General features: G+C 42.1%; 1 protein-coding gene and 1 pseudogene across 2 annotated transcripts; one reads left to right on the forward strand and one right to left on the reverse strand.

Annotated features, from left to right (window-relative positions):
- Positions 1-23,642, forward strand: part of LOC123405834 — a 91,709-nt pseudogene extending 68,067 nt beyond the window's left edge.
- A 506-nt stretch (positions 23,643-24,148) lies between these two features.
- Positions 24,149-26,340, reverse strand: LOC123404582 (actinidain-like). 2 transcript variants are annotated; one of them, XM_045098518.1, is made up of 4 exons: positions 25,847-26,340; positions 25,304-25,400; positions 25,070-25,206; positions 24,149-24,999 (listed from the first exon to the last, which is right to left on the reverse strand). In XM_045098518.1, the coding sequence occupies exons 1-4, from the start codon at positions 26,274-26,276 to the stop codon at positions 24,959-24,961; spliced, it is 705 nt and encodes a 234-aa protein (XP_044954453.1). In that variant the 5' UTR covers positions 26,277-26,340; the 3' UTR covers positions 24,149-24,958. The 2 variants fall into 2 exon arrangements, with proteins under 2 accessions (XP_044954453.1, XP_044954454.1); XM_045098519.1 differs by lacking the exon at positions 25,304-25,400 and having other exon boundaries at positions 25,070-25,244; positions 25,847-26,339.
- Positions 26,341-27,047: the final 707 nt, after the last annotated feature.

Here is a 27,047-nt window from a genome sequence, read left to right on the forward strand (position 1 = left end):
GCTTTCAAAGTTTCATCCAAGTTGACCTTGGGAGGAGTGCATCTAACTTTCAAAGCATCAATATCACAAGACATCCTATCAACGCTCTTAGCCAAATCGTCTATTTTGAGTAATTTTTCCTCTATGGACGCATTGAAAATCTTTTGAGAGTTGATGAACTCTTTGATATTACTCTCTAAATCATAGGGTAATTTGTTGTGATTCCCATAAGTGTTGTTGTAGGAATTGCCATAGTTGTTAGAGGAGTTACTAGGAAAAGCCCTGGGAACATAGTTTCCTCTAAAAGCATTGTTGTTGCCAAAATTGTTCCCACCAACAAAATTCACGTCCAAACTAGCGTTGCTACTCTCAATCAAGGAAGATAGTGGCATGTCATTAGGATCTACAGTAGAGTTTCTACTAGCAACCAAATTCATTAACTCGTCCATCTTAGCACTAAGCGAGTTAATTTCTTCTATAGCGTGCACCTTTTTGCTAGCAGGCGACCTTTCAGTGTGCCACTCAGAGTAGTTGGTCATGATATTGTCTAGGAGTTTTGTAGCGTCTCCGAACGTGATTTCCATGAATGTTCCACCTGAGGCGGGGTCCAAGATATTGCGAGAAACAAAATTCAAGCCAGCGTAAAAGATTTGTATAATCATCCACAAACTCAAGCCATGAGCAGGACAATTTCTAATCATAAGCTTCATCGTCTCCCAAGATTGTGCAACGTGTTCATGATCAAGTTGCTTGAAATTCATGATATCGTTACGTAAGGAGATGATCTAGCCGGCGGAAAATACTTGGATATGTAAGCATCTTTGCACTTATCCCAAGAATCGATACTATTTTTAGGCAAAGAAGAAAACCAAGTTTTTGCGCGATCTCGCAACGAGAAAGGAAAAAGTTTCAACTTAATCACGTCATTATCCACATCTCTTTTCTTTTGCATATCGCAAAGCTCAATGAAGGTATTGAGATGGGATGCGGCATCTTCACTAGGAAGGCCAGAGAATTGCTCTTTCATAACAAGATTCAGCAAAGCTGCATTGATTTCATATGATTCCGCACTAGTGGCGGGAGCAATCGGAGTACTAATAAAATCATTATTATTGGTACTCGAGAAGTCGCAAAGTTTGGTGTTTTTAGCCATGATGACTTCAACAAACAAACAAGCAAGCAAGAAAACCGGCAAAAGGCAAAAGGCGAAAGAAAACGGCAAAGGAGAAAGGCAAATGAAAACGGCAAATGTGAAGTGGGGGAGAGGAAAACGAGAGGCAACTGGCAAAAAAGTAAATGCAAGAGATGAGTTTGTGAGACCTACTTGGATAGATCTCTCCTCCCCGGCAACGGCGCCAGAAATATTTCTGCTACTGCAACAAAAGACCTTCCAACGGCGCCAGAAATAGGTGTGTTGACGGCACCAGGAATCCTTCTGCTACGGCTACGCCTTAAGGGACTTCCTAGGCAAATATGCAAAGGATTTCCCCCGTGGCCTTGGAGCCTTGTGTTGGTGTTCCCTCGAAGCGGAAAGGGTGATGTAGCACAGCGGTGGTAAGTATTTCCCTCAGTTTGAGAACCAAGGTATCGATCCAGTGAAGGAGTATCACAAGAGCCTGCACAAACACAAAAAGCTTGCTCCCAACGCTATGAAGGGGTTGTCAATCCCTTATAGATTGTTCGCCAAGTGAGAACTGAAAGCAACAAAGTAACAAAGCAAAGTAAAAGCAAAAGTGGAAACGATAGGTGTGAATAGACCCGGGGGCCGTAGTGTTTACTAGTGGCTTCTCTCATGAAAGCAAATAGACGGTGGGTGAACAAATTACTGTCGAGCAATTGATAGAACCGCGCAAAGTCATGACGTCATCTATGGCAATGATTATATCTATAGGCATCACGTCCAAAACAAGTAGACCGATACTTTCTGCATCTACTACTATTACTCCACACGTCGACCGCTGTCCAGCATGCATCTAGTGTATTAAGTCCAAAAGAACAGAGTAACGCCTTAAGCAAGATGACATGATGTAGATGGACAATCTCATATCTACGACAGGGCCCACCTTGTTACCCTTGATGGCAACTACACGATGTGTGCCTTGCTGCCCCTACTGTCACTGGGAAAGGTCACCACACGGTAAGAACCCAAAACCAAGCACTTCTCCCATTGCAAGAATCATAGATCTAGTTGGCCAAACAAAACCCAAGACTCAGAGAGACTTACAAGGATATCAAATCATGCATATAAGAAATCAACAAAGACTCAAATATATATCATAGATAATCTGATCACAAATCCACAATTTATCGGATCTCGACAAACACACCGCCAAAGAAGATAACATCGGATAGATCTCCATGAAGATCATGGAGAACTTTGTATTGAAGATCCAAGAGAGAGAAGAAGCCATCTAGCTACTAACTACGGACCCGTAGGTATGAAGTGAACTACTCACGAGTCATTGGAGGGGCGATGATGATGATGAAGAAGCCCTCCAACTCCAAAGTCCCCTCCGGCAGGGCACCGGGAAGAGTCTCTAGATGAGATCTCGTGGAAACGGAAGCTTGCGGCGGCGGAAAAGTATTTTCGTGGATCCCTTGATTTTTTGTTGTATTTTAGGGAATATATAGGCGAAAGATCTAGGTCAGGGGGGCGCCAGGGAGGCGACAAGCCTGCCCACCGCCGCCCCCTGGTGGCAGAGAGGGGGCTTGTGGGCTCCCTGTAGCCCTCCTCGCTTGGCCCACAAGCCCCCTGATCTTCTTCCGTTCGAGAAAAAATCATTTCGGGGATTTTATTCCGTTTGGACTCCGTTCCAAAATCAGATCTGAAAAGAGCCAAAAACACAGAAAAAACAGGAACTGGCACTTGGCACTGAATTAATAAGTTAGTCCCAAAAAAGATATAAAAGGTACATAAAACATCCAAAGATGACAAGATAACAGCATGAAACCATCAAAAATTATAGATACGTTTGAGATGTATCAGTACCACAAAGTAATATAACAACCCATAAAGCGATAAATATCAACATGAAAGCATGATGCAAAATGGACGTATCAACTCCCCCAAGCTTAGACCTCACTTGTCCTCAAGCGAAAACCAAGTTCCATAAACATGTCCACATGTTTAGGGACGAAGGTGTCGATAAAACATAATACGGACATGAGGGCATCATGATCACACATAGAACAGCAATACATCATAAAGATTCTTATGGGAAAGTAACAATTCCTTCACAAAGCAAAGTATGAAGCAAAAACCTTACCGAGAAGTAACAAACAACTGTCCATAGTCATTGAAGCAATTGCAATTTATTATAACATCAGAAAGAGTCAAATAAGATCTTGTAAAGCAAACCCACATACTCAATCATCTCTTTTGTTTTCCACAATTGTTACAACTCACGTGGTACCCATGGTATCAAAGTTTCAGCTGGACACAGAGAAAGATAGGGGCTTATAGTTTTGCCTCCCAACCATTTACCTCAAGGGTAAAGTCAACAATAATAAAGCATAAGTACTCATCTCCAAGTTGATATATGAATATAGATCCTTCCCAAGCATGTGACAGTAGCCAAGACAAAGGCAAAATAGGGAATTGGTGAAGATCACCATGACTCTTACAAGGGCAAAAAGTAAAGGTACAAGATAGGCCCTTCGCAGAGGGAAGCATAGGTTGTCATGCGCTTTTGAGGTTTGGATGTGTGTCCTCTTAGTGCAGAGAAATGTCACTTTATATTGCCTCCTGTGATAAAGAACTTTATTATGCAGTCTGTCGCTTTTATGTCTTCCTCATCACAGGTTCGTACAAAGCTTATTTTCCACAAACTAATAGATCATACATATTAGAGAGCAATTTTTATTGCTTGCACCGATGACAACTTACTTGAGGGATCTTATTCAATCCATAGGTAGGTATGGTGGACTCTCATGGCAAAACTGGGTTGAAGGTTTATGGATGCACAAGTAGTATTTCTACTTGGTGCGGGAGTTTTGGCTAATATGAGGTGGAAGCAATCATCACATGTAAGGGATCTCTAATCATATAACATCGTTTGGAACCAAGCAAACACAATTCATTATGTTGTCTTCCTTGTCCAACATCTACTTCTAAGCATGTAATAGTTTGGTGAGTGCTCACAATTATGAAAAGTGTCTAAGATGATATATTTATATGTGAACCTCTCTTTCCTTATTACTTCTTATTAATTGCAACAATGACTGAGGTATATGTTGATTTATTCTCAACAAGTTTCAATCATCATACGTGTCATATGTTAAGCTATCACTTTCCATAAGATCATCTCATGATCATTCATGCTATCGTTCTTTTCATACTTTTGATCACGACACAAAGCAAAGCCCTTGACTAAGATACTCTTTATTATATAGCTCGCAAGCTCGAATACAACGGGGGAGAGACAAAGCAAAAGACTCAAACTGAACACTAAAGACTTATTCCACTAAGAGAAGAAATAAAAACTGAAAATGAAAGAACTAAAACAAAGGTAAAAGCAAAAGGTATAAAGGTGATATGATACCAGGGCAACTCCCCCAAGCTTGGCAGAAGACAAGGGGATTGCCCATACCAATGCTTAGTTGTCTTCCTTTGGTGGTGATGGTGGTGGAGTTGTTGGAATGGTCTGATCCTCCGTCTTCCAAGGCATAGGTGCTCCATCATGGCAGGATGAAAGGATGAACGAGTCGCCGGAATCCTCAAATCTGCAGGCAACCTTATTGATTTAAATCTATACTCATACTCACAGTTTTGGTTCTGCAGGTCATAGATCTGGCCCTGAAGTTGGTCAACCCTGTCATAGAGCCTGGAGAGGTGCTTCCCAATGTCAATGGCATCCATCTTGTGATTGCTGGTGAACTCCGTGATCATCATGTGGTTGGCGTTGAGTCCATGCTCCACCATCCCTTGGCACTAGAAGACTTGTTGCTCCATTGCTTCGAGCCTCGTCTCCATGCTTCTGGTCTTCTTAGGCCCCTCAACATCACGGATGTGCAACATCCACTCGCTCATCTTGATAGATTGAGGGTGTTTCAGCACTTCCGTGAGGTAGGGATTGATGACCTTCTCAAAGATCTTGTCCTTAAGAGCGTTTGGGGAAGTCATGATGATCTAGATCTGCACAGAAACAGGCTCGAAAAGAAAACAGAGGAAAACTGCGCGATACGGAGATCAAAACCCTCGGGCGTATATATAATGATTTTTTCTGGACCAGAAGGAGTGCTCCGCAAGAAAACGGAGTCCGGGAGGCACACGAGGTGCCCACAAGCCCTGTAGCCGCCGCCAGGGGGTAGGTGGCGGCTACCAAGCTTGTGGCCGCCTTGTGCGCTCTCCGGACTGCTTTTTATTTTTCTAATTTTCCAAAAAATCCAAAACAGAGGAAAATTCCTATTGGAAACGCTTCGGAGTCCAATTACTTACCGAAACAGACACCTCTTCGTTTTCAGGGTCTGAAACAGGCTGACAAACATCCCGTATGTACTCCTCTGGAGTTATGATATTGATGATATTGGTCTCAACATTTATGGGAGTACCGGAGATATAATGCTTGATTCTTTGCCCATTTACCACTCTAGGAAAATTTCCTTCCGTGTTATTGATTTTGATGGCACCGAAACGATATACTTCCTCGATAACGTAAGGACCTTCCCATTTAGAGAGAAGCTTGCCTGTGAAGAATCTTAAGCGAGAATTGTATAGCAGGACATAATCACCTACATTGAACTCTCGTTTCTGTATTCTTTTTATCGTGCCATCTCTTAACCTTTTCCTTGAACAACTTGGCATTCTCATATGCCTGGGCCCTCCATTCATCTAACGAGCTGATATCAAACAACCGCTTCTCACCGACAAGTTTGAAATCGAAGTTGAGCTCTTTGATTGCCCAATAAGCTTTGTGTTCCAGCTCAAGAGGTAAGTGACAGGCCTTACCGTAAACTATTTTATACGGCGACATGCCCATGGGATTCTTATAAGCAGTCCTATAAGCCCATAGTGCATCGTCAAGTTTGCTAGACCAATTCTTTCGAGATCTATTGACAGTCTTTTGTAGGATCAATTTGATCTCCCTGTTACTCAACTCCACTTGACCACTAGACTTAAGATGATAAGGAGATGCAAATCTATGGTTGACATCATACTTAGCAAGCATCTTGCGGAAAACACCAAGAATGAAGTGTGAACCGCCATCAGTCATCAGATATATAGGGACTCCAAATCTTGGGAAAATAACTTCTTTAAGCATCTTAATAGAAGTGTGGTGATCAGCATTTTTAGTGGGGATAGCTTCTACCCACTTAGTGACATAATCCACAACAACTAAGATGTGAGTGTACCCATTGGAACTTGGGAAGGGTCCCATATAATCAAAGCCCCAGACATCAAACGGTTCAATGACAAGTGAATAGTTCATAGGCATTTCCTGACGCTTACTGATGTTCCCTATTCTTTGGCATTCGTCACAAGACAAGACAAACTTACGGGCATCCTTGAAGAGAGTGGGCCAATAGAAACCTGATTGCAATACCTTATGAGCAGTTCTATCTCCAGCATGGTGTCCTCCGTAGGCTTCAGCATGACACTTCTGCAGGATCTGTCCCTGTTCATGTTCAGGCACACAACGTCTCATAACACCATCTACTCCTTCCTTATAAAGGTGAGGATCATCCCAAAAGTAGTGTCTCAAATCAAAGAAGAATTTCTTCTTTTGCTGATAGGTGAAACCGGGTGGTATGTATTTGTCTACGATGTAATTTGCGTAATCAGCATACCACGGTGCACTATGTGAAGTGCGGATGACATTTAATTGCTCATCAGGGAAGCTGTCATCAATAGGTCGTGGGTCATCAAGGACATTCTCTAGCCTGGACAAGTTATCTGCTACAGGGTTATCAGCACCCTTTCGGTCAACGACGTGCAAATCAAATTCCTATAGCAGGAGAACCCATCTGATCAGCCTAGGCTTAGCGTCCTTCTTCTCCATAAGGTATTTAATAGCAGCATGATCAGAGTGAATAGTGACTTTGGAATCAACTATATAAGATCTGAACTTTCACATGCAAACACGACTGCTAAAATCTCCTTTTCTGTAGTGGCATAATTTCTTTGGGCACTGTCTAGAGTTTCACTAGCGTAGTGAATAACATTCAACTTCTTGTCAACTCTTTGTCCTAGAACAGCACCAACAGCATAATCACTAGCGTCGCACATGATTTTAAAGGGCAAGTTCCAGTCAGGTGGTTGAACAATAGGTGTGGTTATCAAAGCCTTCTTAAGTATTTCGAAAGCTTCCTCACAATCCTCATCAAAAACAAAAGGAACATCCTTCTGCAAGAGGTTGGTAAGATGCCTAGAAATCTTAGAGAAGTCTTTAATGAACCTTCTATAGAAACCAACATGACCTAGGAAACTTCGTATACCTCTGATATTTGTGGGGCAAGGCATTTTCTCAATTGCATCAACCTTAGCCTTATCAACCTCAATGACTCTTTCAGAAATTTTGTGTCCTAAGACGAGGCCTTCATTAACCATAAAGTGGCACTTCTCCCAATTCAAGACGAGGTTGGTATCTTTGCATCTCTGTAAGACTCGATCAAGGTTGTTGAGGCAATCATCAAAGGAAGACCCATAAACGAAGAAGTCATCCATAAAAACCTCGACAATCTTTTCACAAAAGTCATAGAATATAGCCATCATACATCTTTGAAAGGTGGCAGGTGCATTGCATAAGCCAAAAGGCATACGTCTATAAGCAAAGGTACCAAAGGGGCAGGTGAAAGTGGTTTTCTCTTGATCAGATTGTGCAACAGATATTTGCGAGAAACCTAAATAACCGTCTAGAAAGCAGAAGTGTGTGTGTTTAGATAGCCTTTCTAGCATTTGGTCGATAAACGGCAAAGGATAATCGTCTTTCCTGGTTGCCTTGTTCAAATTCCGGAAGTATATCACCATCCTATAGCCAGTAATAATCCTTTGTGGGATTAATTCATTCTTATCATTAGGAACAACGGTGATACCTCCCTTCTTAGGTACACAATGTACTGGACTTACCCAATCACTATGAGCAACAGGATAAATGATTCCTGCTTCCAGAAGCTTTAATATTTCTTTTCTAACGACCTCTTTCATCTTAGGATTTAATCTCCTTTGATGATCATCAACTGGTTTGAAGTCAGGATCAGTTTTAATCTTGTGCTGACATAGAGTGGGACTAATACCCTTAAGGTCATCAAGAGTATATCGAATAGCAGCACGGTGCTTCCTCAGAGTTTTTAGTAACTTCTTTTCTTCATGCTCTGAGAGGAGAGCACTAATAATAACAGGATATATCTCCTTCTCATCAAGATAGGAATACTTAAGAGTATCAGGCAACTGTTTAAGCTCGAACACAAGATCACCCTTCGGTGGGGGAGGATCCCCAAGCAGTTCAACAGGCAAATTATTCTTGAGAATAGGATATTGTTCTAAGACAATTTTATCTATCTCATCTCTTTCAACCATATGCATATCATTTTCATGCTCAAGCAGATATTGCTCTAAAGGATCCGTAGGAGGTGCGGCAATAGAGGCAAGAGCAATGATTTCATCCCTACGAGACGACTCTTTTTCATGGGGTTGTTTTCCAAACTTGGAGAAGTTAAATTCATGAGACACACCCTCGAAACTAACAGTGACAGTCTGCTTAATGCAATCAATGTGAGCATTGACAGTGTTGAGAAAGGGTCTACCGAATATGATGGGACAAAAGCTATCTTGTGCAGTACCAAGGACGAGGAAATCAGTACGATACTTCGTCTTATCACACAGGACTTCTACGTCTCTCACAATTCCCAGAGGGCAGATAGTGTCTCTATTAGCTAGCGTAATAGTGACATCAATGGGTTCTAACTCAGCAGGTGCAATCTCATCTTTGATTTCATCATATAGGGAACGGGGTATTGCACTAACACTAGCTCCCATATCACATAAACCATGGTAACAGTGATCTCCTATCTTGACAGAAACAATGAGTAGGCCAACTACCGGTCCGTATTTGTTTTCCGCGTGAGGTTTAGCAATTCTAGCGGAGTCCTCACAAAATTTGATAACATGCACGTCTATGTCTTCGGCTAAGAGATCTTTGATAATAGCAACACTAGGTTCAACTCTAATCTCCTCAGGGGGTGCAAGTGGTTTAATGTAACCCCTATGTATCACAGTTGGAGCTTTAGAATAATCCTTTTTCCTAGCAGGGTAAGGTGGTTTCTCAGCGTAGGCACAAGGAACAACAGGATCACTAAAAGCAATGAATTTCTCCTCAACTAGATTGGTTTTGACTATGTTGCTTTCTACAGGAGGGTGATACTTAAACCACTTCTCTTTGGGAAGATCAACATGAGCAGCAAAAGATTCACATAGAGAAGCTACTATCTCAGAGTCAAGTCCATACATAGTGCTAAAATCTCTAGAAGTGTTTGTTTCAACAAAAGATTTAACACAATCAAACTGGAAATTCATACCTGACTCCTTACCTTCTTCTAGCTCCCAATCTTCAGAGTTACGTTTGATTCTTTCCAATAAATTCCACTTGTGGTCAATATCCTTCTTCATAAAAGAACCGGTACAAGAAGTGTCAAGCATGGTACGATCTTCATGAGAAAGCCGAGCATAAAAGTTTTGAGTGATAATTTCTCTCGAGAGCTCATGATTGGGGCATGAATATAGCATTGATTTAAGCCTCCCCCAAGCTTGAGCTATGCTTTCCGTGTCACGATGCCAAAAGTTATAAATGTAATTCCGATCACGATGTACTAAATGCATAGGATAAAACTTTTGATGAAATTCCAATTTCAACCGATTGTAGTCCCATGATTCAGTATCATCACATAGCCTATACCATGTCAACGCCTTATCCTTCAAAGATAAAGGAAAGACTTTCTTCTTTACCTCATCCTCGGGCGAACCTGCAAGCTTAAATAAACCACAAACTTCATCTACATAGATCAGATGCAAGTCTGGATGTGAAGATCCATCTCCCGTAAAAGGATTAGCCAGCAGTTTCTCAAGCATACCCGAAGGAATTTCATAAAAGATATTTTCAGTAGGTACCTCAGGTTGAGGAACAACTCCTCGTGCTTCCGTTCGTGGTGAAGATACCCCGAACAAACTCCTCAAAGGAACAGTTTCCATAGTGACAAGTGACAATAAATTTCAGCACAGTATATAAATGTTTCCTTACCAAATTCCACTTACCAAAGGCGCTTCACTCCCCGGCAACGGTGCCAGAAAAGAGTCATGATGACCCACAAGTATAGGGGATCAATCGTAGTCCTTTCGATAAGTAAGAGTGTCGAACCCAACGAGGAGCAGAAGGCTCTGATGAACGGTTTTTAGCAAGGTGATAACTGCAAACACTGAAAGTAGCGGTAACAAGTGATGGTGTAGTGAGGTGAAACGTAGCAAGCGAAAAGTAACAAGTAACAAGAAGTAGCAACGGTGCAGCAAGTGGCCCTATCCCTTTTTTAGAAAGGGACAAGCCTAAACAAAGTCTTATAGAAGGAAAAACGCTCCCAAGGACACACGGGAATTTCTGTCATGCTAGTTTCATCATGTTCATGTGATTCGCGTTCGTTACTTTGATAGTTTGATATGTGGGTGGACCGGCACTTGGGTACTGCCCTTACTTGGACAAGCATCCCACTTATGATTAACCCCTCTCGCAAGCATCCGCAACTACGAAAGAAGAATTAAGACAACGTCTAACCATAGCACTAAACTAGTGGATCCAAATCAGCCCCTTATGAAGCAACACATAGACTGGGGTTTAAGCTTTTGTCACTCTAGCAACCCATCATATACTTACTACTCCCCAATGCCTTCCTCTAGGCCCAAGTATGGTGAAGTGTTATGTAGTCGACGTTCACATAACACCACTAGAGGAAAAGACAACATCCAGCATATCAAAATACCGAACGAATACCAAATTCACATGACTATTATTAGCATGACTTATCCCATGTCCTCGGGAACAAAAGTAACTACTCACAAAGCATAATCATAATCATGATCAAAGGTGTAATGAATAGCATCAAGGATCTGAACATAAACTATTCCACCAAGTAATCCAACTAGCATCAACTACAAAGAGTAATCAACACTACTAGCAACCTTACAAGTACCAATCGGAGTCGCGAGACGGAGATTGGTTACAAGAGATGAACTAGGGATTGGAGAGGAGATGGTGCTGATGAAGATGTTGATGAAGATGCCTCCCCTCCGACGAGAGGAGTGTTGGTGATGACGATGGCGATGATTTCCCCCCTCCGAGAGGGAAGTTTCCCCGGCAGGATCGTCCTGTCGGAGCTCTAGATTGGATTTGCTCAAGTTCCGCCTCGTGGCGGCGGCGAAACCACGAAAAAGCTCCCGATTGATTTTTTTTTCTGGAACGAAACCCTTCATATAGCAAAAGAGGGGGGTCAGTCGGCCGTCAGGGAGCCGACAAGCCTTGTAGCCGCCACCAGGGGGTGGTGGCTACCAGGCTTGTGGGGCCCTGGTAGCTCTCCTCTGGTACTTCTTTCGCCCAGTATTTTTTATATATTCCCAAAAAATTCCACGTTGATTTTCAGGGCATTTGGAGTTGTGTAGAATAGAGGACTCGGATTTGCTCCTTTTCCAGTCCAGAATTCCAGCTGCCTGAATTCTCCCTCTTCAAATAAACCTTGCAAAATAAGAGAGAAAAGGCATAAGTATGGTACCACAAAGTAATATAACAGCCCATAAAGCGATAAATATCAACATGAAAGCATGATGCAAAATGGACGTATCAAGGAGGACCTCCTAGAGTTTCAACGGGCAAGTTGTGTTTAAGGATAGGTTTTTGCTCAAAGAACATATTATCGATTTGATTTCTTTCATGCATATGCATATAATTTTCATGGTCTAGCAAATATTGTTCTAATGGATCAGTAGGAGGAATGGCAACAGAATCAAGACCAATTACTTCATCTTTACTAGGCAATTATTTGTCATGGGGTTGCTTACTAAACTTGGAGAAATGAAACTCATGAGACGTACCACCAAAATTAATATTGACAGTTTCCTTTTTGCAATCTATTTGAGCATTGCTAGTGTTCAAGAAGGGTCTACCAAATATTATGGGACAAAAATTATCTTGTGGTGAGCCAAGTATTAGAAAATCACTAGGATATTTTACTTTCCCACACAAGACTTCAACATCTCTAACAATCCCAAGTGGTGTGATGGTGTCTCTATTAGCAAGTTTAATAGTAACATATATGTCTTCTATCTCAGTGGGTGCTATCTCACACATAATTTCTTGATATAAGGTAAAAGGGATAGCACTAACACTAGCACCGATATTACATAAACCATGATAGAATGATCTCCTATTTTGACTGAAATGACAAGCATGCCAACAACGAGTCTATTCTTGTCTTTAGTATCAGGTTTGGCAATTCTAGTAGCTTCATTACAGAAATAAATAACATGCCCGTCAATATTGTCTACCAAGAGATCTTTAACCATAGTAGTACCAGGTTCTACCTTAATTTTCTTAGAGGGTTTGGTTGTTCTAACATAACTTTTATTAACCACAGTTGAAGCTTTAGCATGTCCCTTTATCCTAGCAGGGAAAGGTGGTTTCTCAATGTAAGTAGTAGGCACAACTGGGTCAACATTGTAAATAATAATTTCAGCTTCAACTTTAATTGGTTCTTCGATTTTTTTTCATTAATAGGTGGATGATACTTAAACCTTCTCTCTAGGGAGATCAACATGAGCAGCAAAGGTTTCACAAAATAAGGCTACTATCTGAGAGTCAAGTCCATACTTAGTGCTAAAATAATTGAAAGCATCGGTATTCATAAAAGATTTAACACAATCAAACTTAGGTTTTATACCTGACTCTTTACCTTCATCGAGCTCCCAATCTTCAGGGTTGCATTTAATTCTTTCTAAAAGATCCCACCTGAATTTAGTAGTCTTCTTCATAAAAGAACCATAGCAAGAAGTATCGAGCATGGTTTGATCATTACGAGAAAGGTGAGCATAAAATTTTTGAACAATAATTTCTCTCGAGAGCTCATGATTTGGGCATGAATATAACATTGACTTCCGCTTCCCCCAAGCAAGAGCGATACTTTCTCCTTCACGAGGCAAAAAATATAGACAAAATTCCGATCACGATGAACAAGATGCATAGGATAATTTTTTTTGGTGAAACTCCAACTGCAATTGATTTCAGTTCCAAGATCCTCTATCTTCACATAGCCTATACCATGTAAATGCTTTTCTCCCAAAGATAAAGGGAAAACCTTCTTCTTGATTTCATCTCTGGATAAACCTACAAACTTAAATAATCCACAAACGTCGTGCACATAGATTAGGTGCATATCTAGATGTTTTGTTCCATCTCCTACATAAGGATTAGCTAGCAGTTTCTCTATCACACCCAAAGGAATTTCATAGTAAACATTTTCAATAGGTGCAGCAGGTTGAGGGACAACTCTTGGTGTTTCTGGTCGAGGTGAAGATACCCCGAACATGCCCCTCAAAGGATTACTTTCCATAGTACCAAGTAACAATATATTTTATTCATTGGATTGCCTTCCAACAAGCTCTTTTTTTATAGCCATTAAGATAGGCTTGAGATTTTATTAATGCTCACATGAAAGATAGTAGTTAAAACACAAAGAGAGCATCATGTAGCATAAGACAAACACATTTAAGTCTAACATAATTCCTATGCATAGGAATCTCATAAGCAAACAAATTATAAAGACAAAAAATATCTAACATATGCATGGAAGAAGAAAGAAACAATAACAATCTTAGCACGAAGAGAGATAATTTAATAAAATGAATATTTCTATAACCATATTCCCCTCTCTCATAATAATTACATGTAGGATCATATTCAAATTCAACAATATAGCTACCGCATAAAATATTCTCTTCATGATCCACATGCATAAAAGTCTTATAATCTTCCAAGGCAGTGGGATTAACATTAACTAAAGTCATGAGCTCTCCTAACCCACGTTTATCAAAAAAATCACGAGATAGATAATTCTCCAAAATAGTGGGATCATTATTACCTAAAGTCGACACTCTTCCAAACCCACTTTCAATACTATTGCAAACATTATTATCAATATCATATTCATCATGAGGATTAAATAAATTTTCAGGATAATAAGAAGCATCACCCCAATCATGATCATTAGAATGAGTAGTGGACATGACAAAATTGCCATCCCCAATCTTGTATTTTTCCATATTATTAGCACAATTTACATTAATAGAATTTATAATAACATCATTTTAATCATGCTTTTCATTCAAGGAGATGTCATAAATCAATTTATAAATTTCTTCTTTTAACACTTCATCACAATATTCAGATTCACGTTATTTCAAGCAAAACTTCACAAAAATAATCAAGAGCACTCAAATCAATAGCAATTGGTTCAAGATAATTAGATCTTATGAAAAGATTAGCAAGTGGATGAGGATCCATAAGTCTTTGATTTTCCTGTTTATTTTTCTGTTTTCGAGTTTTGACATGAAGGCAATAGAAGCAAGCAAGCCAGAAAAAGACAAATGGAAAATATTTTTGTATTTTTTGTAAAAGAAAATTAGAAGAGGGGGAGATGAAAGTGAGAGGCAAATGGCAAATAATGTAATTACAAGGAGATTAGAGTTTATGGGTGGGAACGTGATAGATCTTGACTTAATCCTCCCAAGCAACGGCGTCACAAAGCTTGCTTGGTGTTGCTGATGCGTTGGTTTTTCCCTCCAAGTGTAAAGGGTGATGTAGCACAGCGATGGCAGGAATTCACTCAGTTTGGAACCAAGGTATCGAATCAGTAGGAAGATCCACAAGACTATGTAAGCAATACCTGCACACAAACAACAAATCCTCGCAATCCAATGCGTGTAGGGGTTGTCAATCCCTCGTGGGTAAGGTAAATCGGTAAATAGATAGATTGATAGATGCAAATAAAGTAACGCCAAATAAAATGCAACAAGGTATTTTTGGGTTTTTGATAATATAGATCTGAAAATAAATTGGAAACACAAATAGCAAAATAGATCTTGCAAATAGATGATGGAAAATAGACTAGGGGCGTAGGTTTCACTAGTGGCTTCTCTCGAGAAAATAACATACGGTGGGTAAACAAATTACTGTTGAGCAATTGATAAAATATCCAAGACAATGATCATGTATATATAGGCATCACGTCATGGACAAGTAGACCGACTCCTTCCCGCATCTACTACTATAACTCCATACAACAACCGCTATCCGACATGCATCTAGTGTACTAAATTCTTGGAGAAACGGAGTAATGCTTTAAGAATGCTGACATGATGTAGACAAGATCTATTCGTGTAGGAATAGACCCAATCGTTTTATCCTTAATAGCAACGATACATGCGTGTCATGTCTCCTTCTGTCACTGAGATTGAGCACCACAAGATCAAACCCATCACAAAGCACCTCTTCCCATTGCAAGATAAAAAGATCAAGTTGGCCAAACAAAACCCAAATATCGGAGAATAAATACGAGGCTATAATAATAAAAAATGGACATAGTTTCGTAGATCTGATCATAAACTCACAGTTCATCGGATCCCAGCAAACACACCGCAAAAGAAAGAATTACATCAAATAGATCTCCAAGAGACAATTGTATGAAGAAGAAAAATGAGAGAGAAAGCCATCTAGCTACTGCCTATGGACCCGTAGGTCTGATATGAATTATTCACGCATCATCGGAGGAGGACCAATGAGGGTGATGAACCCCTCCATGACCGTGTTCCCCTTCGGTAGGGTGCCGGAAATGGCTCTAGAGTGGATCTCGTGACTTGTGGAACTTGCGGCGGCTGAAACGATTTTTCGTCCACTCCTGTAAGGTTTCTGGAATATCTGGATATTTCTGGAGTCAAGAGGCGGTGGAGGAGGTCCCGAGGCCCCCACTACCCACCAGGACGCGCCAGGGGCCCAGGACGCGCCCTGGTGCCTAGTGGGCCACCTGGGCCTCCGCTGGTGACCTTTCTTGGTTCTCACGTTTTCTTCCGGTCAGAAAAACTCCAAAAAGTTTTGTGGCATTTGGACTTTATGTGATATTGATTTTCTGAGAAGGAAAAAACAAGCAGAAAGCAGCAACCGACACTAGGTACTATGTCAATAGGTTAGTCCCAAAAAATGATATAAAGTTGCTATAAAATAATTGTAAAACATCCAAGAATGGTAATATTGTTGGGGAACGTAGTAGTTTCAAAATATTTCCTACGTCACACAAGGATCTATCTAGGAGAAACCAACAACGAGCAAAGAGATAATGCATCTTCATACCGTTGAAGATCGCATAGCGGAAGCGTTACTATGAACACGGTCGATGGAGTCGTACTCGCGGCGATTCAAATCGCGGAAGATCCGATGTAAACACCGAACGTACGGTGTCTCCACATTCAACACACCTACAGCCCGGGGACGTACCCTCCTTCTTGATTCAACAAGGAGAGAGGAGAAGTTGGGGTGGAACTCCGGCAGCACGACGGTGTGGTGGCGGTTGAGCTATGTGGTTCTCCGGTAGGGCTTCGCCAAGCACCGCGGAGGAGGAGGAAGTGTAGGAGGGGGAGGGTTGCGCCAGGGGCTAGGGTACAACTCCCATGCGCCTCTCTGCTGCGGCAACAAAAGTCCTTCCCTCGCGCGTAGGAATTCTTCTTGTTACTTCTCTGGTTTGGGTTGGTTTTTCCCTTGAAGAGGAAAGAGTGATGCAACACAGGAGCAGTAAGTATTTCCCTCAGTTTGAGAACCAAGGTATCAATCCAGAAGGAGGGTCTCGTCAAGTCCAAAGTACCTGCACAGACACAAACGAGCTTGCTCCCAACGCTTCAAAGGGGTTGTCAATCCCTTCAAGATTGTTTACAAAGTGAGATCTGAAGACGAAAAGTGCAACGAAGTAAAAAGTGTAAGGCTGAAAATATGGTGTGGAGTAGACCCTGGGGGCCATAGTTTTCACTAGAGGCTTCTCTAAAAATAGCAAGTATTACGGTGGGTGAATAAATTACTGTCGAGCAATTGATAGAACCGCGCAAAGTCACGACGATATCTAAGGCAATGATCTAGCATATAGGCATCACGTCCGAGACAAGTAGACCGGTACTTTCTGCATCTACTACTATTACTCCACACATCGACCGCTATCCAGCATGCATCTAGTGTATTGAGTTCATGACGAACAGAGTAACGCTTTAAGCAAGATGACATGATGGAGAGGGTTAATCTCAAACCAATGATGAAACCCCCATCTTTTTACCCTTGATGGCAACAACACGATACGTGCCTTGCTATCGCTTCTGTCACTGGGTGAGGTCACCGCACGGTATGAACCCAAAACTAAGCACTTCTCCCATGACAAGAATCATAGATCTAGTTGGCCAAACAAAACCCACAACTCGAAGAGAATTACAAGGATATGAAATCATGCATAAGAGAGATCAGAAGAAACTCAAATAAGATTCATAGATAATCTGATCATAAATCCACAATTCATCGGATCTCGACAAACACACCTCAAAAGAAGATTACATCGGATAGATCTCCATGAAGGTCATGGAGAACTTTGTATTGAAGATCCAAGAGAGAGAGAAAGCCATCTAGTTACTAGCTATGGACCCGTAGGTCTATGGTGAACTACTCACGCATCATCAGAGAGGTCATGATGTTGATGGAGAAGCCTTCCGTGTCCGAATCCCCCCTCCGGCAGGGCACCAGGACGTGCCCCAGATGGGATCTTGCGGAGACAGAAGCTTGCGGCGGCGGAAAAGTGATTACGATGCTCTCCTGATTTTTTTGGGAATATTTGGGAATTTATAGGCGCAAGATCTAGGTCAGGGGACCTCCAGGGGGCCCACAAGCCTGCATGGTGTGCCCCCTGGCCGCGGGGTGGGGGCTTGTGGGGTCCCTGGGGCTCTTCTGGCTTGGCCCCCAAGCTCTCCGATCTTCTTCCGTTTCAAAAAAATCTTTTCGGGGATTTTCTTCCATTTGGACTCCGTTTCAAAATCTTCTCTGAAAGGGGTCCAAAACATGGGAAAAACAGAAACTCGCACTTGGCACTCGATTAATAAGTTAGTCCGAGAAAATAAATAAAAGGCATGCAAAACATCCAAAGTTTGACAAGATAATAGCATGAAACCATCAAAAATTATAGATACGTTGGAGACGTATCACTCCCCACTATATATAGGGGTGGAGGGGGCTGGTTTCTTGCCCTCCAAGTCCATTGGGGCGTTGGCAAAGGTGGGAGGAAAGAAATCACAACCTTTCCCTTCCCCACCGATTGCTACCCCCCTTTTTAGGGATCTTGATCTTATCCCTTCGGGATATGATCTTATTCCTTCTAAGGGGGATCTTGGTGCGCCTTGACTAGGGGTGTGGGGCCTTGCCCCCACTGCCCAAATTCTTGTGGGTCCCCCATGCAGGTGGGCCCCACTCCGGAACCTTCTAGAACCTTCCCGGTACAATACCGAAAAATCCCGAACATTTTCCAGTAGCCAAAATAGGACTTCCCATATATAAATCTTTACCTCCGGACCATTCCGGAACTCCTCGCGACGTCCGAGATCTCATCCGGGACTCCGAACAACCTTCGGTAACCATTTATACTATTCACATAACAACTCTAGCGTCATCGAACCTTAAGTGTGTAGACCCTACGGGTTCGGGAACCATGCCGACATGACCGAGACACCTCTCCGGTCAATAACCAACAGCGTGGTTTGGATATCCATGTTGGCTCCCACATGTTCCACGATGATCTCATTGGATGAACCACGATGTCGGGGATTCAATCAATCCCGTATGCAATTCACTTTGTCTACCGGTATGATACTTGCCCGAGATTCGATCGTCGGTATCTCTATACCTTGTTCAATCTCATTACCGACAAGTCTCTTTACTCGTTTCGTAACACATCATCCCAATGATAACTCCTTAGTCACATTGAGCTCATGATGATGCATTACCGAGTGGGTCCAGAGATACCTCTCCGTCACACGGAGTGACAAATCCCAGTCTCGATTCGCACAACCCAACAAACACTTTCAGAGATACCTGTAGTGCACCTTTATAATCACCCAGTTACATTGTGACGTTTTATACACCCAAAGCACTCATACGGTATCCGGGAGTTGCACAATCTCATGGTCTAAGGAAATGACACTTGACATTAGAAAAACTTTAGCAGACGAACTACACGATCTTGTGCTATGCTTAGGATTGAGTCTTGTCCATCACATCATTCTCCTAATGATGTGATCCCGTTATCAATGACATCCAATGTCCATGATCAGGAAACCATGACCATCCATTGATCAACGAGCTAGCCAACTAGAGTCTCACTAGGGACATGTTGTGGTCTATGTATTCACACATGTATTACGGTTTCTGGTTAATACAATTATAGCATGAACAATAGACAATTATCATGAACAAGAAAATATAATAATAACCAATTTATTATTGCCTCTAGGGCATATTTTCAACAAATATAACAACATGGAATAATAATAAAATATAGATACGTTGGAGACGTATCAAGCACCAACCACACTCCAATGCAGCACCGACGAAGCTCCATTGTAGCCTACGACCCCGACGGTGCTACATTACAGCCCTGGATGATGCTTCATTGCAACCCCGCTGAAGCACTGACGACCCTGGCGGCTCGACAAAGTTCCATGGCAGCACAACGACATCCCGATGAAGCTCCAACGTAACACCGACGAGGGCTACGTCGCAACGCCGCCGGCAACTAAGAGAGTTGCATCTCAGCGCCAATACCTTGTAGGCGGTGCTGTGTCGATGGTGCATCGCAGCGTCAACAACCGAAGAGAAGAGCCGCATCGCAGCGCCGGGCAGCTTGCAGACGCCTAGGGCTGCTGCATCAGGGCACTGACAGACGCGAAAGAATTTGCATCACAACTCCTCTCGAAGCAGTAGAGAGATGACCCGAGGATGTTGGGAGGACACGGGACAAGAGAGAGGTGCTCTCAAGGGAAGGTGTCTAAACTCGCCGAAGGAGTGTGTGAGGAAGGATGCAGCCTACAATGATTTTGGGAAGAAGAAACGAGGGACGAGAGGATAATGTAGGTGCGGTGGTGAGGATAAGAACGAGGGGAAGAGAGAATGTGCATGCAGGCCGAGAGGACACGTGCCGCACATTCGACACAGTTTACGTAAGACACAATTTAGTCGGTTATTTTTAAACAATTTCCTCAAATTGTTAGTCGAAATAAAAACGTCTGTTAGAAGAGGTACAATATTTTTATGGGCTCCTCGATCTAATGCTTAGTCATGAGGCACTTTACTAGTCTCCTAAATCCATGAGCTGTCTTATTCGTTTTTCTATTACAATGTTTAAATCTAGTACGTATTGTAAGACTACCCACAATGAAAGTAACATAGGTAGTAACATATATGCCACCTAAGCAATAAATATAATGTGACAAATAATTAATGAGAAGAGAGAGAAATTGAGTAACTTAGCATGTTACTCGGGCTCATTGTAATGGGGAGTATCATATACTAGTATCATGCACATGATAATAGTGTATGATACTACACCCGTAATGCATAGTATCATATGTTAGTATAATAGCCTAGGTTATTTATTGCCATGCATGACACACAGTAGCACAACATTTAATATGATACGGTATCATGATATGATACTTAATCTTCTCTTTCTTCATTTAATTCTAAGTCACATCATTAAAATTGCCTAGTTGGCATGCATGATACTACATATGATACTACCATTAGATTGATCATAGTGGGAAATATCATATAGTAGTATCATGCATATGATACTATTGTATGATACTACCTTTATAATGCATAGTATCATAAACTAGTATCATAGATGACCTTATTTATTGACATGCATGACACATACTAGCATAGCATTTAACATGTTACAGTATCTACCTATGTTACTCTAACCATCTCTCTCCTCTTTAATTGTCTGCCACATCAACATGTTTGCTAGTCCCAAGTATATGATACTACCTAAGTTACTCCCACTATGGTCAGCCTTACGACCAGCCTCATACTAGGAGGGTGCTTGGATACGTTTTAGTCTCATGACTAAAAATAGTGAGACTAAAACTTGCTAGCCTCACCATGCTTGGATCCAAATACTAAAGAGACTAAAATCAAGTTAATGAGCATTTATTATCTTGCAAACCCTCCAATCCAAAACTCGTCTGAGGAGTTAAATAAGGAGAGAGAGGACTAATGTATATTTTAGTAGGGGTACCCCTGACTAAAAGATTTTAGCCTCCAGACTAGTTTTAGCCTCTTTTTAGTCACGGGTGGTTGGAACTTTAGCCTCTTAAAGAGACAAGTTTTAGTCAGACTAGTTTTAGTCCCTTGGATCCAAGCACCCTCTAAGAGTAACATAATCTTACCTACTAATAAAGCAAATATTGCTTCTGCCGTACGTCATTCAAATTGCCCCTAAAGTTGACTAAAATTACCCACCAATGCCACCGATAAGTCATAAAAAACGTTTCAAACAGGAAAATCTCTGGACTGGGCCGGCCATGTAGGCGTCTCCTATATTACGCTTTGGGCGTTGCAAAAAGATGCAGCACAACAGTTTGGGCCGGCCCATGCGTGGGTGCCTGTTCTTTTTGGTTTTGTTTTTTTTTTCTTTTCAGTTCCATTTTGTTTTTGTACTTTAAATAATTTAGAACTTTAAATAAATTTTCTAAATTTTAAGAAACAGATAATTTCGAAATAAAATATTCAAAAAAACATAAATTTTTTGAGAATTCAAAAGCTACTCAGGAGTTTTGAAAAATGTTTGCATATACAAAAAAATGTTTAAATTTTGAGAAAATGTCCATAAAATAAAAAAATTCAATGATTTTAAACAAAAGTCCGTTTAAATATCTTAAAAACAGCTTGTGCATCTGTTTTTAGTCTTTTTTTATTTTAATTTTTCCGTTCCATTTTTTAATTTAAATAATTTAGAACTTTAATTTTTTTGCAACTTATAAAACTGAGAATTTTGAAAAAACAATTGAAGAAAACATAAAATGTTTGTGAATTCAAAAAATGCTCAGTGTTTTTGTAAAAATATTCGCATATTCAAAAAAATGTTTATAATTTTGAGAAAAATGTTGGTGAAAACAACAAAAGTCCATGATTTTCAAAAAAAAAGTTTGTGTATTATTTTTTGAGTGCAATTGAAAAAAATGTTTGCTAATTCAAAAAATGTTCATGCATTTTAAGAAATGTCCTAAAAATTTAAGACATAATATACCATTGGAGATTTAATTGTTTTTCTCCCGTTGCAACGCACGGGCCCTTTTGCTAGTGGATACCAAAATAAGATGAGTCTATATGCTAATAAATGAAAGGCTCAATGTTACTACCCTTATGTTACTATCCACTGTAGAGGTAGTAACTTAGACTAGGAACATACTCCCTCCTCCGATAATAAGTGTACTTTTTCCTTTTCTGTCAGTCAAACTAGTTGAATTTTGACAAACTTTATTAAGAAAAGTGTTAGCATTTATGACACCAAATTAGTATCAATAGATTTGTCTTTATATGAAGTTTCTAAATATATCATTTTCATATCATATATGTTGCTACTATTTTCTATGAAGTTGGTCAAATTTTAAATTTTTTTGACTAAATACAAATTTATATGTACACTTATTTGTGGACGGAAGGAGTATGGATGTTACTATTCTATGTTACTCTTTATTGTGAGTAGTAAAAGAGAAAAATCAGTGGAGCATATAGTGAATTAAAGGATTGCCCAGCGGGTGACGCTCTGCCGTAATGACCCACCCCCTCACCCCTCAACTTCTCACGTCAAACCACTCGACGCTTCAGTTCCTGTCCACGGAGAGCCACCGCCGCTCCCGATCCCATCTAATCGATCCCCATTCACATCGCCTCTCTCTGCTCTATCCTGCCCCGTGTTGCCACGCCATGGAAGTTCATGTCCCCGCCTCGCCGTCGGCAGAAAGCCAGGAGGAAGACGACCCTATAATCCACGACGACCACAACGAGGAAGAAGAAGAGCCGCAGGGCCGCCATCTTTCAAATGACGCCCCGAACACCACCCAGGAGGAGGGGCTTGAGCACGTTGCAGGCTCCGAGCAGGTGGCAGCCGCCGACGTGAACAGCAACGCCGCTCCCGCCTCCAGCGTCGCCGGCGCCACCGCGCCCGCGGCAAACCTCCTGCCGTTGGTCGACGGCGGCGAGGAGGAAGAAGGCGGCACGGACTCGGACATGGACATGGAGGACTCGGGCGGCTACGAATCCGAATGCAGCGAGTGTGGCACCAGCTCGCGCGGCTACCTGTGTTGTTCGTGCGGCAGGCCGCGGCTTCAGGTGCCGCGCGTGCGGGCAGGAGCCGTTCGGCGACGGAGGCGACTGCGGCTCGTGTGGCCAGGGCATGCTCTCGCGAGCCGTGGTGTGCGGCGGCTGCGCGCCTGGTCGCGTCGACGTTGCCGCGTCCTTCGGGTGTGTCGTGTGTGGCCGAGGCTTGGCAGCCGGTACCCATGCCGCACGGCGAGGAAGGCGGTGACAACTCCGTATATCATCATGTTCGTTTAGAGTCTGGACCCGATGCATGCCGGACGGTGACGCATGGACGGCAACTAATCTGACAGTTAAGTGCACTGGCGTCCATGAAATCATGATTCCTGCCAATGATCATGTCATTATGTGCTCAAACCTAGTCACTAGGCTGGTCGTAAGTATCATGAGTACTATTATCATACTCCCACAGTCTCAAAATAATTGTCTTAACTTTCTAGTACAAAATTGTATTAAGTTTGAGAAAATTATTTTAAGACGGAGGGATTACATGGCAACTAAGCTTATTCGATGATATGATACACCATTAAATAAAGAAAGAGAGGAAGTGCACCATCACCTTACAGTGCTACGTGTGATGATGAAATGATGATGGCTATGGGCACAAGGGCGACCAGGCTGCTCCACTTCATACCTGCTGATCTGATGATCGATCTAATTCAGTTCTTCACCTCACCTCTTGCTTGAGTTAGAGAGATATATATTACGCGTTAAATAGAATAATGGAGAGATCGGCGCACAAATTGCAGATCGGGTTATATTGGAGTGAGCATGCACATTATGCGATAATATGCTCCCCAATTATGAATTCGCACAGTATGTCGCCCTTGTTCACAAAGTACAAGAAGACTTCTACTACCACACAGACCAAACTTCCCGTTGCCACCAAGAAATTTTGGTGTATCATCTAATTCTGCTGATAAAGGAAAACCATCAAAAGCCGGCCACTCGCTAGTGGCCAGTTCCGATCTCACCCGGACTCGTCACTACACGTTGCTCGATCTAGACGCACTTGAATATTTTCAACCCCATCACACCTAGGTCAGCCAGACCGCAGTTGGTCAAGCAGTCTCTACATCCATCCATTTGCAGCACACTTCTCGGATTTCCGCCTAGTTGTTCCTTCTGGAATAAGATCTCGTTAAAAGTCGCCCGCATAAAGCCATGGCAAATTACCCTGGACTCTCAAGTGACATATAGCATCCCAGGCCGCCCTTGGTACCCGGTGGATTTCTTTGCTTGAGAAAGCAAAATAAGATGTTCACGAGAATTCTGAGCAGTATCTTGGATCTCCCAGGAACAGCAAGTCAAAAACCTTTCAGCAGCCAGAGCAAGCTTAGATAGCTCAGAACCATGATGCACTCTTTACATGTGTCACTCATGTATAGTTGTATACATGGACGACGGCAAACAATCTCTCACTTCATATTCTGGAAATGCATACATTTTCATCTCAGTTTTTATTATACGAGCAACATGGTTCTGCTAACGTTATCGGCTTCCAGCAACAAACAGACAGATCCATCTGTGCTTCATCTCTTCCAAGGATAGTGCTACCTCCAGATTTTATTCTGGTTCCAGGGCAGCCACCGTACTGGTAAACAGGTGACTAATGAGATTGTGCTGACAGAAATACTCAGAAATAAACCAAACTGTAGACACACCTGCCGCGTGACACCGCCGCTGTTCCCCGCAGCGACTCCCCCTCCCACCCTGCCGCTTCTCCGGCCCTCCGGACTCCCTTGTGACTCTCCCCGCCCCACTCACCGGCACACCAATGCAATATGGAAGAAACAGCTGCCTGGTATGCTCCATATAGATGCATGAAGTAATGTATACCTGAGTTGGTTATCAAGAGGCGTATGCTTAATTCGTTGCTAGAGCAAATGTATATATACCGTAGTTTGTAATCCCTAAAAAGGGATAATTTGAGTGTGGCTGGATGGTTTAGGGTCATAGAATATGAGTATTGCGTGCAAGTTCTGTCTGCATTACCTGTAATCCAACTCAGTTTCAATTCAATACAAAGTATTCATGGTACTGAATCATAGACGTTGAGCATGTATAGGGAGCACTATGGTTTAGCTTCTAAGAAAAACTGTTAGATCGGAACCTAGACAATCGGCCGGCACATCTTACCAGGATGTTTAGCTAGTTGTACTCCCTCCGTTCCTAAATATAAGTCTTTCTAGAGATTTCACTATTGAACTACATATAGATGTATATAGACATATTTTAAACTGTGGATTCACTCATTTTGCTCCTATTGAAATGTCTAAAAAGACTTATATTTAGGAATGGAGGGAGTATGAATTATTATATTTTCGTTGTCTTCAGCTATGTGTCGTTCAATTTGTTGTCAGATTTGTCAATAGGATTGATGATGATGGTCATGCAAGGCAAAAAGATAGAGAGAAGGAACAGCGGCGGTGCTCACGTACCCCTAGACGACCATGGCCTCGATCGCCCGCTGCGCTCCTTTCTCCCTCCAGTCGACGGCGGGCCTGATCTTCCGGCCCCGCAGCAGATGACGTTCCACTCCTCCGTGGTCATGTCGGCGAGCCCGTTGATGCCCATGCGGGCCACGCGGACCCCGGCCTCGCCGGCGGCGTTGTGCTGGTCCACCAGACGGAGGGTCTCCTTGAACACGGCGTACCTGCGCTCCTCCTCGCCGACGGAGCTGTAGGTCTTCCCGAACTTGGCCTTCCACGCGCCGAAGACCAGCCGCGCCTCCACATCGCTCCTCTCCCTGTACCATATCTCCCTGCCCGATACGGTCCACGTGGCCGCCGCCGCCGGCGACACCAGCAGCAGCAGCAGCAGCAGCATCGCCGCCGGCGAGAGAGCCGCCGTGGGGTTCCTCATCCTCATCTCAGATCTCGTGTGCGGGGGATGGATCGGGGTGGCGCACGAAACGGGCTTGACGCTACGGCAGGCCCATTTATTTGTCCAGAACCCCTAGAAAAAGGAAATTTTGTCCAGAAAGTTATTTCTTCAAAACAAATACGGAGTACTCCGTTTGATGGAGTGTCCAATTTTTTTTTACTCTGTCTGATGGAATTCGCTCCAAAAGCCATTGTCACTCACATCACTTATCTATATTTATGTCTATATACCTGCCCTTCAAAAAAAAAATATTATATACCTATATCTATCATAAAATCTAAAAAAATGCAAGTATACAAGAACGAAATGTATATGTGTGTAAAATTTCAGGATGGAATATCTTAAGATGCGGTCTGTGCAAAAAGAACAAATTTATAAATTTTTGGGATGAATAGTATCATATGTTAAAAGGCCACGGATTTGGGGAGTGGTGTTTTGGCTCCCGGAGCATATGCTCCGGCTGAACAGTAACGCAAAAAAAAAAAACAAATGTTTTCGAAAAAATCTGAAAATTTTTGTAGATGATTGTATTAGTGTCGCAAACATGCATCTCAATTTTTGTGTGATAAGGAGCAGCGGTGTTTCGTCAGCAAAAAAAAAATAGGGTAACTTTTGGTGTTCAAATTTTTTTTTCACAAGACAAAATATTTAATATTTTTGTCTCAAATTTACACGTAGCATTTGGATGCGACTAAGTACACAAATAAATTTTGTCTTGATTTTTTTTTATTTTGAACTTTTTTGGCCCCGGGAGCA

The sequence above is a fragment of the Hordeum vulgare genome, chromosome 6H (assembly GCF_904849725.1).
Source record: "Hordeum vulgare subsp. vulgare chromosome 6H, MorexV3_pseudomolecules_assembly, whole genome shotgun sequence".
Lineage (NCBI taxonomy): Eukaryota > Viridiplantae > Streptophyta > Magnoliopsida > Poales > Poaceae > Hordeum > Hordeum vulgare.